The following is a 12668-nucleotide window of genomic DNA, read 5'->3' as shown; positions in this document are numbered from 1 at the left end:
CTTAAAGGAGGTAGCACTTGAGATAGAGTTTGAACAATACTAGCATTTCCTTACGGATAGATGAGTCCATTTTTTTTTGGAAATTAGGAAATAGTTGAGTTTGAATTGTTATTTATAGGAAAGTAGAAGGAATCATGTACTCTAAACTGAATTTTATAAAGATTTGAAAGAAATGGGATAATAGATATAACATTGTAAAATATTTTGCTAAAATCATGCAATGCAAATCTCACTTCTTTGGAGGAATAGTATCTCTCTGTGTCAGTTTTTCTGGTTTAGATTTCTATTTTACTGTTCAAGATCTGTGAAATAAAATAAAGCACAGTCTAATATATCTCACCACCTCTATGCATTAGGCAACACTATCTTGTGAACATCAAATAAATATGAAATAATAGGGATAATTTCCAGCTTATTATATAGTAATGATTTTTTTCTTCTCGTAACTTTTGAAGCCCAGATAATTTCAGACCATGTATCACTGCATAATTTAATTCATGACATTCTTCTTTTTTTTTAATGACACCCTTCTTTTAGAAAATGCCATGCACATTTATGTGTATGCCACTAAAATGGAAGAAATTGAATTACAGATCCTACTAAATTCTCATAAATTGCTATGAAATCGTTGGCATCCCACTTTGGTGTATCAAAAGTACTGACATAGATGTAATTAGGATAGTAATGAATAGTGGTCATTTTTCATTCTAACAATGAGGTTGCTTTTAGCACATCTGAGGTTAATATGTAGACTCAGTCTTGTGAAAAGAGGACCATTGTTCAACTGTGAGAAATGATAGTAGTAATAAAATCTTGAGTTAATTCTTAGGGGTATTCTTGCAGATTTGTACTGCAAGAATACAAAAAAAGGATTGTTGTAGTTCAAAAATGGAGAACCAGGATGCCTGGGTGGCTCAGTGATTGAGCATCTGCCTTTGGCTCAGGGCGTGATCCTGAGGTCCTGGAATAGAGTTCCGCATCAGACTCAGGGAGCCTGCTTCTCCCTCTGCCTATGTCTCTGCCTCTCTCTTTGTGTTGCTCATGAATACATAAATAAAATCTTAAAAAAAGAAAACAAAAAAACAAAACAGAGAGGTGACATTTGAGAATGAGGAGGTAGAGGGATTTGGAGATGATATTTAGTATTGGGTTTACTTTTCCCTTACTAGTAGGTAGGAGTATTGTCTCTGGAGAAACAGGTATCTTGTACAATTTTTTGACTCTTGATTTCCTCTTCACAGTTTTGAAGAAATACATGGAAGGTACTCATCAGAAGAAGGCAGTCTTCCATAAGCGTGAAAGGCTCCCGTGTATTGCACCACTACTAACCACGGTGGAGGAGATGCCACAGATGGTTTCTGCCCAAGTCCGAGGACAGTTTCCTGAGTGGCTCAGTGGCTATCTACTTCGAATTGGGCCTGGGAAATTCGAGTTTGGGAAGGATGAGTAAGTCTTGATTTTGGAGAACAATTTAGATTTTTTTTAGTGTGACTGGTTCTGTGCATTAATGTGCATTAAGTCTGTTTTCTCTCTGAGGCTAATGTTGCATGCAGTCCCTTTGATTACAGGTGAGAAAACCGTAGTCTACAGAAAAGATAAGACACTTAATTCTTAAAAAAAAAAAAAAAGAAAGAAAGAAAGGGGGATCCCTGGGTGGCTCAGCGGTTTGGCGCCTGCCTTTGGCCCAGGGCACTGATCCTGGAGTCTCGGGATTGGGTCCCACGTCGGGCTCCCGACATGGAGCCTGCTTCTCCCTCCTCCTGTGTCTCTGCCTCTTTCTCTCTCTCTCTCTCTCTCTGTATCTATCATAAATAAAAATAAATAAATCTTTATAAAAAAAAAAAGGAAAGTTCAGACTTTTCTGCTTTGCAGAATATTATGAATTCAGAGTCCTCTGAAGGCTTATGCCAAAAGAGAAGTGCCTGTATGACTACCAAGCTCTGTTTCACCACAAGTTCCTGAAGGAAGAGGCAATGTCTTCACCTCAGACAGCTCCCCTACTCAGTGCTCGCCAGACACCATGACTTTTTCAGTTCCTCAAACTGGACACATTTATTTTTGCTCAGGGTCTTGGCATTGGCCCTTATCTGTCTTCCCAAGTCTGATTCTTGTCATTCAGATATCAGCTCAAATGTCCTTTGAGCCTTTCCTGATATCCCAATCTAAAAATGCTATTATTAATTATATTACCTATTAGGGTGTCTGTGTAGCTTAGTTGGTTGAGTGCCTGACTCTTGGTTTCTTGGCTTCGGTTCAGTCATGATCTCAGGGTCATGTGATGGAGCCCAGTGATGGGCTTGGCACTTGGCTCAGGGTCTGTTTGTCCCTTTCCTCGGCTCCTCCCCTTGCTCATGTGCCCCTCCCCCCAACTAGATGAATAAAATCTTTTTTAAAAATGGTGTTACCTATTTTAATTCTATGCATAGCACTGTCAATGCCTAGTATTTGTTGTTGTTGTTTATTTGTTGTTTTATTGGCCGTGTTCTTCCACTAGAATATAAATTCCATGAGGGCAGAAAGTTTTTTCTTCTTCACCCTATATCCCCAGTATCTAGGACAGTGACCTGTTCTTTTTTTTTTTTTTTGGCCTGTTCTTAAATAGCTCTCAAAAAATACATATAAATAAATGAAAAACACCAGTGATTCTTTAGTATATTATTACTCTGTTTAGTAGGGACATGAAATGATTAAAGAAACCCCTATGGTAAGGAAGGAATCTTCTTTGCCTTAAACTTTTTAAAAAAAAGATTTTATTTATTCATGAGTGACATACAGAGAGGCAGAGACACAGGCAGAGGGAGAAGCAGGCTCCCCACAAGGAGCCTGATGCAGGACTCGAATCCAGGACCTGGGGATCACAACCTGAGCCAAAGGCAGATGCTCAACCACTGAGCCAATTAAGTGTCCCTTTAAACATTTTCGAATATTAGAAACTTTTTTTTCTTTTTTTTTTTTATTTATTTATGATAGTCACACACAGAGAGAGAGAGAGGCAGAGACATAGGCAGAGGGAGAAGCAGGCTCCATGCACCGGGAGCCTGACGTGGGATTCGATCCCGGGTCTCCAGGATCACGCCCTGGGCCAAAGGCAGGCGTTTAACCACTGTGCCACCCAGGGATCCCAGAAACTTTTTTCCGTTATAAAAGTTTTTACTTATATAAAACTTTTTGAAATATAGAAGAATGGGGGAGGGGCAAGATGGCGGAAGAGTAGGGTCCCCAAGTCACCTGTCCCCACCAAATTACCTAGATAACCTTCAAATCATCCTGAAAATCTACAAATTCGGCCTAAGATTTAAAGAGAGAACAGCTGGAATGCTACAGTGAGAAGAGTTAACGCTTCTATCTAGGTAGAAAGACGGGGGGGGGGGGGGGTGGAGAAATGAAACAAAAGGCATCCAAGGGGGAGGGGCCCCGTGAGGAGCTGGGCTAAGGCCAGGGCGAGTGCCCCCAGGACAGGAAAGCACCATCCTGGAGAAGCAGGGGCTTCACCAATCTTCCCGGAGAAGCAGGGGCTTCCACCAATCTTCCCGGAGGAAAGGCGCTGTCAGGGAGTTAGAGCAGGACCCCAGGAGGGGCGGGGATGCCCTCAGGCTCCCTGGGACACTAACAGACACCTGTGCCCTGGGGAGAGTGCGCCGAGCTCCCTAAAGGGCTTCAGCCCGCGGCACGGCTGGACCCGGGAGCAGCTCGGAGGGGCTCAGGCTGCGGCTCCGCAGATAAGGGGCTGCGCGGCCAGGAGCGCAAATCCAACAGTGCAGGGCTGGGAGCACAGGACACCAGGGACACAGCCCAGGATCTGGCCTCCCCCCGGGACAGGCAGAGGCCCGGAGGGCACAGGACAGCAAGGACCCTCCTGCCCCAAGCTGAGCAGATCAGCGGCCCCTCCCCCAGAGCATCCAGGCCCCTGCAGACTGAGAGCTCTGTAGCTACTGTGGGAGCTGAATCCAGGGCTCCAGGGCTGGCCGCTGCCACTGTGATTGTTCCTCCTGGGGCCTCACAGGGTAAACAACCCCCACTGAGCCTCACAGTGGCCTCACCTGATAAACAGGATAAACATCACTTACTGAGCCCTGCACCAGGCAGGGGGCAGAGAAACTCCCCCAAGTCCTAACACCTGAAAATCACAACAGGCCCCTCCCCCCAGAAGACCAGCTAGACGGAAGGGGGAAAAACAAATTATTGACCAAGCAGCACTGGAAAGTTCCAGGGGAAGTCAAGGGACTTACACTATACAGAATCAGAGGATATTCCCCCTTGGGTTTTTGGGGGATTTTTTTTTTTTTTTTTTTTTTTTTGGTTTTTGATTTCTGTTTGCTTCCCCCACCCCTTTATTTTCCTTTCTTTATTTTTTTCCTCTTTTTCTTCTCTTTTTTTTCTTCTTTTTTCTTTTCTTTCCTTCTTTCTCTTCTCTCTTTTTCTCCTTTTCCCAATGCAACTTGTTTTTGGCCACTCTGCACTGAGCAAAATGACTAGAAGGAAAACCTCACCTCAAAAGAAAGAATCAGAAACAGTCCTCTCTCCCACAGAGTTACAAAATCTGGATTACAATTCAATGTCAGAAAGCCAATTCAGAAGCACTATTATAAAGCTCCTGGTGGCTCTAGAAAAAAGCATAAAGGACTCAAGGGACTTTATGACTGCAGAATTTAGATCTAATCAGGCAGAAATTAAAAATCAATTGAATGAGATGCAATCCAAACTAGAAGTCCTAACAACGAGGGCTAACGAGGTGGAAGAACGAGTGAGTGATATAGAAGACAAGTTGATGGCAAAGAGGGAAACTGAGGAAAAAAGAGACAAACAGTGAAAGGACCATGAGGATAGATTAAGGGAAATAAATGACAGCCTGAGGAAGAAAAACCTACGTTTAATTGGGGTTCCTGAGGGCGCTGAAAGGGACAGAGGTCCAGAATATGTATTTGAACAAATCATAGCTGAAAACTTTCCTAATCTGGGAAGGGAAACAGGCATTCAGGTCCAGGAAATAGATCCTCCCTAAAATCAATAAAAACCGTTCAACACCTCAACATTTAATAGTTAAGCTTGCAAATTCCAAAGATAAAGCAGCAAGAGACAAGAAATCCCTGACTTTTATGGGGAGGAGTATTAGGGTAACAGCAGACCTCTCCACAGAGACCTGGCAGGCCAGAAAGGGCTGGCAGGATATATTCAGGGTCCTAAATGAGGAAAACATGCAATCAAGAATACTTTATCCAGCAAGGCTCTCATTCAAAATGGAAGGAGAGATAAAGAGCTTCCAAGACAGGCAGCAACTAAAAGAATATGTGACCTCCAAACCAGCTCTGCAAGAAATTTTAAGGGGGACTCTCAAAATTCCCCTTTATGAAGAAGTCCAACGGAACAATCCACAAAAACAGGGACTGAATAGATATCATGATGACACTAAACTCATATCTTTCAATAGTAACTCTGAACGTGAATGGTCTTAATGACCCCATCAAAAGGCGCAGGGTTTCAGACTGGATAAAAAAGCAGGACCCATCTATTTGCTGTCTACAAGAGACTCATTTTAGACAGAAGGACACCTACAGCCTGAAAATAAAAGGTTGGAGAACCATTTACCATTCAAATGGTCCTCAAAAGAAAGCGCGGGTAGCCATCCTTATATCAGATAAACTAAAATTTACCCCGAAGACTGTAGTGAGAGATGAAGAGGGACACTATATCATACTTAAAGGATCTATCCAACAGGAGGACTTAACAATCATCAATATATAAGCCCCGAATGTGGAAGCTGCCAAATATATCAATTAATAACCAAAATTAAGACATACTTAGATAGTAATACACTTATACTTGGTGACTTCAATCTAGCGCTTTCTACACTCGATAGGTCTTCTAAACACAACATCTCCAAAGAAACGAGAGCTTTAAATGATACACTGGACCAGATGGATTTCACAGATATCTACAGAACTTTACATCTAAACTCAACTGAATACACATTCTTCTCAAGTGCACATGGAACTTTCTCCAGAATAGACCACATACTGGGTCACAAATCAGGTTTGAACCAATACCAAAAATTGGGATTGTCCCCTGCGTATTCTCAGACCATAATGCTTTGAAATTAGAACTAAATCACAACAAGAAGTTTGGAAGGACCTCAACTACGTGGAGGTTAAGGACCATCCTGCTAAAAGATGAAAGGGTCAACCAGGAAATTAAGGAAGAATTAAAAAGATTCATGGAAACTAATGAGAATGAAGATACAACTGTTCAAAATCTTTGGGATGCAGCAAAAGCAGTCCTAAGGGGGAAATACATCGCAATACAAGCATCCAAAAACTGGAAGGAACAATACAAGCATCCAAAAACTGGAAAGAACTCAAATACAAAAGCTAACCTTTCACCTAAAGAGCTAGAGAAAAAACAGCGAATAGATCCTACACCCAGCAGAAGAAGAGAGTTAATAAAGATTCAAGCAGAACTCAACGAAATCTAGACCAGAAGAACTGAGGAACAGATCAACGAACCCAGGAGTTGGTTCTTTGAAAGAATTAATAAGATAGATAAGCCATTAGCCAGCCTTATTAAAAAGAGAGAGAAGACTCAAATTAATAAAATCATGAATGAGAAAGGAGAGATCACTACTAACACCAAGGAAATACAAACGATTTTAAAAACATATTATGAACAGCTATACGCCAATAAATTAGGCAATCTAGAAGAAATGGACGCATTTCTGGAAAGCCACAAATTACCAAAACTGGAACAGGAAGAAATGGAAAACATGAACAGGCCAATAACCAGGGAGGAAATTGAAGCAGTCATCAAAAACCTCCCAAGACACAAAAGTCCAGGACCAGATGGCTTCCCAGGGGAATTCTATCAAATGTTTAAAGAAGAAACCATACCTATTCTACTAAAGCGTTTGGAAAGATAGAAAGAGATGGAGTACTTCCAGATTCGTTCTATGAGGCCATCAACACCTTAATTCCAAAACCAGACAAAGACCCCACCAAAAAGGAGAATTATAGACCAATATCCCTGATGAACATGGATGCAAATATTCTCAACAAGATACTAGCCACTAGGATACAATAGTACATTAAGAAAATTATTCACCATGACCAAGTAGGATTTATTCCCAGGACACAAGGCTGGTTCAACACTCATAAAACAATCAATGTGATTCATCATATCAGCAAGAGAAAAACCCAGAACCATATGATCCTCTCAATAGATGCAGAGAAAGCATTTGACAAAATACAGCATCCATTCCTTTTTTTTTTTTTTTTGGGAGGGGGGAAGAGGCAATTTTATTTTTTAATTTCATGCTTGAAATTCACAAATGTACATGAAGTACTATGTAAACTTTAGGATAGCATTATTTGACTTGAGCAATATCACCTCAATCTACGTTTAACTGGGGAAATACAATTTGGCCATTCTGCTTTAAAATGTCAAAAAGCCACCAAATTAGAATAGGGCACTTAATAATTTTTAAATTGAGTCTCCCATACAGATTTGTAAGTTAATGTTGGATAAATTTATATTTAGGTAAAACACGTTTCAAGATATTATGCAAGAAATTACATCTTTTGCATTAATGGTCCCCTGGGTTGCACTTGGACTAGTAACAAAATATATACTGACATCATACACTAAACTATATTCGTATTATAGATTACAAAAATTATTGAAAGCCAGAATGAATCTTTACGGTTGGAGGGACCTTTAATAGTTTAATCTTTGGGCTTAAGAAAGAAAAATTAGTCCCATACTGCATCTCACATCTCTTAAAAATAGGAAGTGTTTTAGCAGCTTAAAACCTTTAGTTATATAAAACTTATTACACTAGGATTTACTTTGAAATATAGTTTACAACCAGATCAATTATACATACACTGGCACTTTAGCACAAGGGCAAACTTTTAAAAACAATTTGTTTTGGACCTTTAAAATCAGGCCATAGTATAAAAACAGAGTCCATGGTCTTATTCAGCAAATTCATACTAAAATATTCTATTTTTGTAGGATAAATGCCAACAAAACTTTACATAACAGCATCCATTCCTGATCAAAACTCTTCAGAGTGGAGGGATAGAGGGAACATTCCTCAACATCTTAAAAGCCATCTACGAAAAACCCACAGCAAATATAATTCTCAATGGGAAAGCACTGGGAGCCTTTCCCCTACGATCAGGAATAAGACAGGGATGTCCACTCTCACCACTGCTATTCAACATAGTACTAGAAGTCCTAGCCTCAGCAATCAGGCAACAAAAAGACATTAAAGGCATTCAAATTGGCAAAGAAGAAGTCAAACTCTCCCTCTTCGCCGATGACATGATACTCGACATAGAAAACCCAAAAGCCTCCACCCCAAGATTGCTAGAACTCATACAGCAATTTGGTAGCGTGGCAGGATACAAAATCAATGCCCAGAAATCAGTGGCATTTCTATACACTAACAATGAGACTGAAGAAAGAGGAATTAAGGAGTCAATCCCATTTACAATTGCACCCAAAAGCATAAGATACCTAGGAATAAACCTAACCAAAGAGGTAAAGGATCTATACCCTCAAAACTATAGAACACTTCTGAAAGAAATTGAGGAAGACACAAAGAGATGGAAAAATATTCCATGCTCATGGATTGGCAGAATTAATATTGTGAAAATGTCAATGTTACCCAGGGCAATGTACACGTTTAATGCAATCCCTATCAAAATAGCATGGACTTTCTTCAGAGAGTTGGAACAAATTATTTTAAGATTTGTGTGGAATCAGAAAAGACCCCGAATAGCCAGGGGAATTTTAAAAAAGAAAACCATAGCTGGGGGCATCACAATGCCAGATTTCAGGTGGTACTACAAAGCTGTGGTCATCAAGACAGTGTGGTACTGGCACAAAAACAGACACATAGATCAATGGAACAGAATAGAGAATCCAGAAGTGGACCCTCAACTTTATGGTCAACTAATATTCGATAAAGGAGGAAAGACTATCCACTGGAAGAAAGACAGTCTCTTCAATAAATGGTGCTGGGAAAATTGGACAGCCACATGCAGAAGAATGAAACTAGACCACTCTCTTTCACCATACACAAAATAAACTCAAAATGGATGAAAGATCTAAATGTGAGACAAGATTCCATCAAAATCCTGGAGGAGAACACAGGCAACACCGTTTTTGAACTCGGCCACAGTAACTTCTTGCAAGATACATCCATGAGGGCAAAAGAAACAAAAGCAAAAATGAACTATTGTGACTTCATCAAGATAAGAAGCTTTTGCACAGCAAAGGATACAGTCAACAAAACTCAAAGACAACCTACAGAATGGGAGAAGATATTTGCAAATGACATATCAGATAAAGGGCTAGTTTCCAAGATCTATAAAGAACTTATTAAACTCAACAGCAAAGAAACAAACGATCCAATTATGAAATGGGCAAAAGACATGAACAGAAATCTCACCGAGGAAGACATAGACATGGCCAACACGCACATGAGAAAATGCTCTGCATCACTTGCCATCAGGGAAATCCAATTCAAAACCACAATGAGATACCACCTCACACCAGTGAGAATGGGGAAAATTAATAAGGCAGAAAACCACAAATGTTGGAGAGGATGCGGAGAAAAGGGAACCCCTCTTATACTGTTGGTGGGAATGTGAACTGGTGCAGCCCCTTTGGAAAACCGTGGAGGTTCCTCAAAGAGTTAAAAATAGACCTGCACTATGACCCAGCAACTGCACTGCTGGGGATTTACCCCAAAGATACAGAGGCAATGAAACGCCGGGACACCTGCACCCCGATGTTTATAGCAGCAATGTCCACAATAGCCAAACTGTGGAAGGAGCCTCGGTGTCCAACGAAAGATGAATGGATAAAGAAGATGTGGTTTATGTATACAATGAATATTACTCAGGCATTAGAAATGACAAATACAAAAAAATAAAAAAAAGAAAAAAAGAAAAAGAAATGACAAATACCCACCATTTGCTTCAACGTGGATGGAACTGGAGGGTATTATGCTGAGTGAAATAAGTCGGAGAAGGACAAACATTATATTGTCTCATTCATTTGGGGAATATAAATAATAGTGAAAGGAAATAGAAGGGAAGGGAGAAGAAATGGGTAGGAAACGTCAGAAAGGGAGACAGAATATGAAGACTCCTAGCTCTGGGAGACGAACTAGGGGTGGGGGTGAATGGGTGACAGGCACTGAGGGGGGCCCTTGACGGGATGAGCGCTGGGTGGTATTCTGTATGTTGGCAAATTGAACACCAATAATAAATAAATTTATTATTAAAAAAAATTATCGAACAGAGCGGAGATGGTGGTTGGGGGGAATGTGGACCATATCCTGGTAGCACTTTGGTGTATTTCCTGCTAGGCTTTACCCCATTTCTATAGATTGGTTTTAAATAATTATAATCATATTGTGTGTAGAATTTTTTTATTGAAGTATAATTAACATAACAGTTTCAGGTGTACAACGTAATGATTTGATATTTGTATGTGTTGCAAATGATCATCAGAGTAAGTCTAGTTAACATCTGTCCACACATAGTGTTTACTTGTTATGAAGACTTTTAAGGTTTTTTTCTTTTAGTAATTTTAAATATGCAATATAGATTATTGACTATAGTCACCATGCTGTATATTACATTCCCATTACTTATTTTTGTACTTTTCGACTTCCTTCACCCATTTCACCTAACTTACCCCTCCTCCTCATCTCTTGCAACCACCTGTCTTGTTCTATGAACTTGGGTTTTTTTGTTTTTTGTTTTGTTTTTAAAGATTCTTTGTATTAATGAGATCAGGTGGTATTTGTCTTTTAACACCTGATTTTTTTTTTTTTTATTTAGCAAAATGCCTTTACCATATTGTCACAAATGGTGGATATCCTTCTTTTTTATGATGGAATAATATTCCATTGTATATATATATATGTACTTTATCTTCTTTATGGGTTTACCCACTGATGCACAGATTGTTTTTGTATCTTTGCTATTGTAAATCATGTTACAATGAATGAGGGGATGCAGATATCTTTTGAGGCTAGTGTTTTATTTTCTTCAGATAAATACCCAGAAGTAGAATTACTGGATCATACGGTAATTCTGTTTTTAATTTTTGAGGAACCTCCATACTGTTTTCCACAGTGGATGCACCATTTACATTCCCACTAACAGTACATGAGGGTTCTCTTTTCTCAACAGCTCACCAACACTTGCCACTTGTCATTTCTTTGATATTACCCATCCTAACTGTGAGGTGCTATTTCATTGTGGTTTTGATTTTCTTTTCTTTTTTTTTTTTTTTTTTTGATTTTCATTTCCATCATGATTAGTGATTTTGAGTATCTTTTCATGTGCCTCTGGGACATCTGAATGTCTTCTTTGGGAAAACATCTACTCGGATCTCTCCATTTTTTAATTGAATTGTTATTATTAATTAATTAATTATTTTTACTATTGAGCTGTGTGGGTTCTTTATATCTTGGATAGTAGTTGATTTTTTTGCCCTTATTTAAAAAATTTCATGCCTTTTAACCCATGTTGCTATGAAATCTGAATGACCATTATTTTTATGGCTGGATGATAGGTGGTTTGGAGGCAGAGAAAAAGAAGGTGAATGAGCTGGCCTGTGGATCCCCCTGGCTCTAATCAGCAGAGTTGAGCTTTTTTCTATTTCCATATCTTGATTCCATGCAAGTTATAATTTGAAAAAGATTATAAGGCAAAAAGAAGAGGGAGGAGGAAGAGAAAAATAAAACAACTAGTCCAACCCTGAGAGAGTAACAGTCTCTTGCAAAAGCATATGGTCTTTCATCTGCTGCAAAAGTAGCTCTAATAAATTTTAAAACTAAGCAGCAGGGCTGCTCATGGCCTAGGCTTGTACTACATGCCCCCCCCCCTTTTTTTTACATGCCTCTTTAAAGATAAACATCTTTGTGGGGGAAGTGGTAATGTGGCTGGTCCATTTTTTCAGAGCCGGCAGTAGGCATTTACAGAAGACAGGATCTAGCCTTCCCCTTGCATATGAGGTACATATGCCTTCAGGTCAAAGTAGAGGTTTGGTTTAGTGATTGGCCCCCCTGATCAGACTTCCTGGGCCGGTGGAGAACTAAAGCCGGGGGACCCCAACCTATGGATGAGAGTAGCCCCACTCAGTCATGAGTGTTGGTCCCTTTGTGAGATGCCATTCAGGAGTCTCTGTCAACATGTAGACATAGTAGTGACAGTCTTCTTCAATTAAGAGCCCTTTTTCAATCAAAAATATTTCACTGATTTCATCAGTGATTTAAGCAATGATATCAATGATTCCATGCTTATGAGTTTTTAAAATGACATGAATTTGGGTGGAATGGGAACTATGCTTAGCATTTTCATACCTACCACTGTCCTGGACTGACTTCAGGACCTCCCATCCCCACTGCAGTGACTCTCCCCTCTGTGCCACAACGACAAGGCTACATCTACATCATGGAACTTATGCCACAGAATCGTCCTGCCCTTGATATCTTGAACTCTGAGACTCAGCTCTCCGTTCAGCACTCCAGTGTCCCTACTCCTTCATTCCCATCAAACTTGTTTTCAGTGTTGAGACACTTGGGTGGCTCAGTGGGTTAGGCATCCAACTCTTGATTCTGGCTCAGGTCAATGATTTCAGGGTCATGAGAT

At 40.0% G+C, this 12668-nt stretch overlaps 1 protein-coding gene across 6 annotated transcripts in view; it reads left to right on the top strand.

The window, feature by feature from the left end:
- The window catches only part of BCO2 (beta-carotene oxygenase 2), a 54356-nt gene that overhangs the window by 8149 nt on the left and 33539 nt on the right, over nucleotides 1–12668 (top strand). For all 6 annotated transcript variants that reach the window (XM_049109451.1, XM_049109454.1, XM_049109453.1 and 3 more), the window contains one exon: nucleotides 1242–1446. In XM_049109451.1, the coding sequence (XP_048965408.1) occupies nucleotides 1256–1446 (191 nt within the window). In that variant the 5' untranslated portion in view covers nucleotides 1242–1255. The remainder of the gene's footprint in view (nucleotides 1–1241; nucleotides 1447–12668) is intronic.

The sequence above is a fragment of the Canis lupus genome, chromosome 5 (assembly GCF_003254725.2).
Source record: "Canis lupus dingo isolate Sandy chromosome 5, ASM325472v2, whole genome shotgun sequence".
Classification (NCBI taxonomy): domain Eukaryota; kingdom Metazoa; phylum Chordata; class Mammalia; order Carnivora; family Canidae; genus Canis; species Canis lupus.
This window is presented reverse-complemented; position numbering and strand designations above follow the sequence as displayed.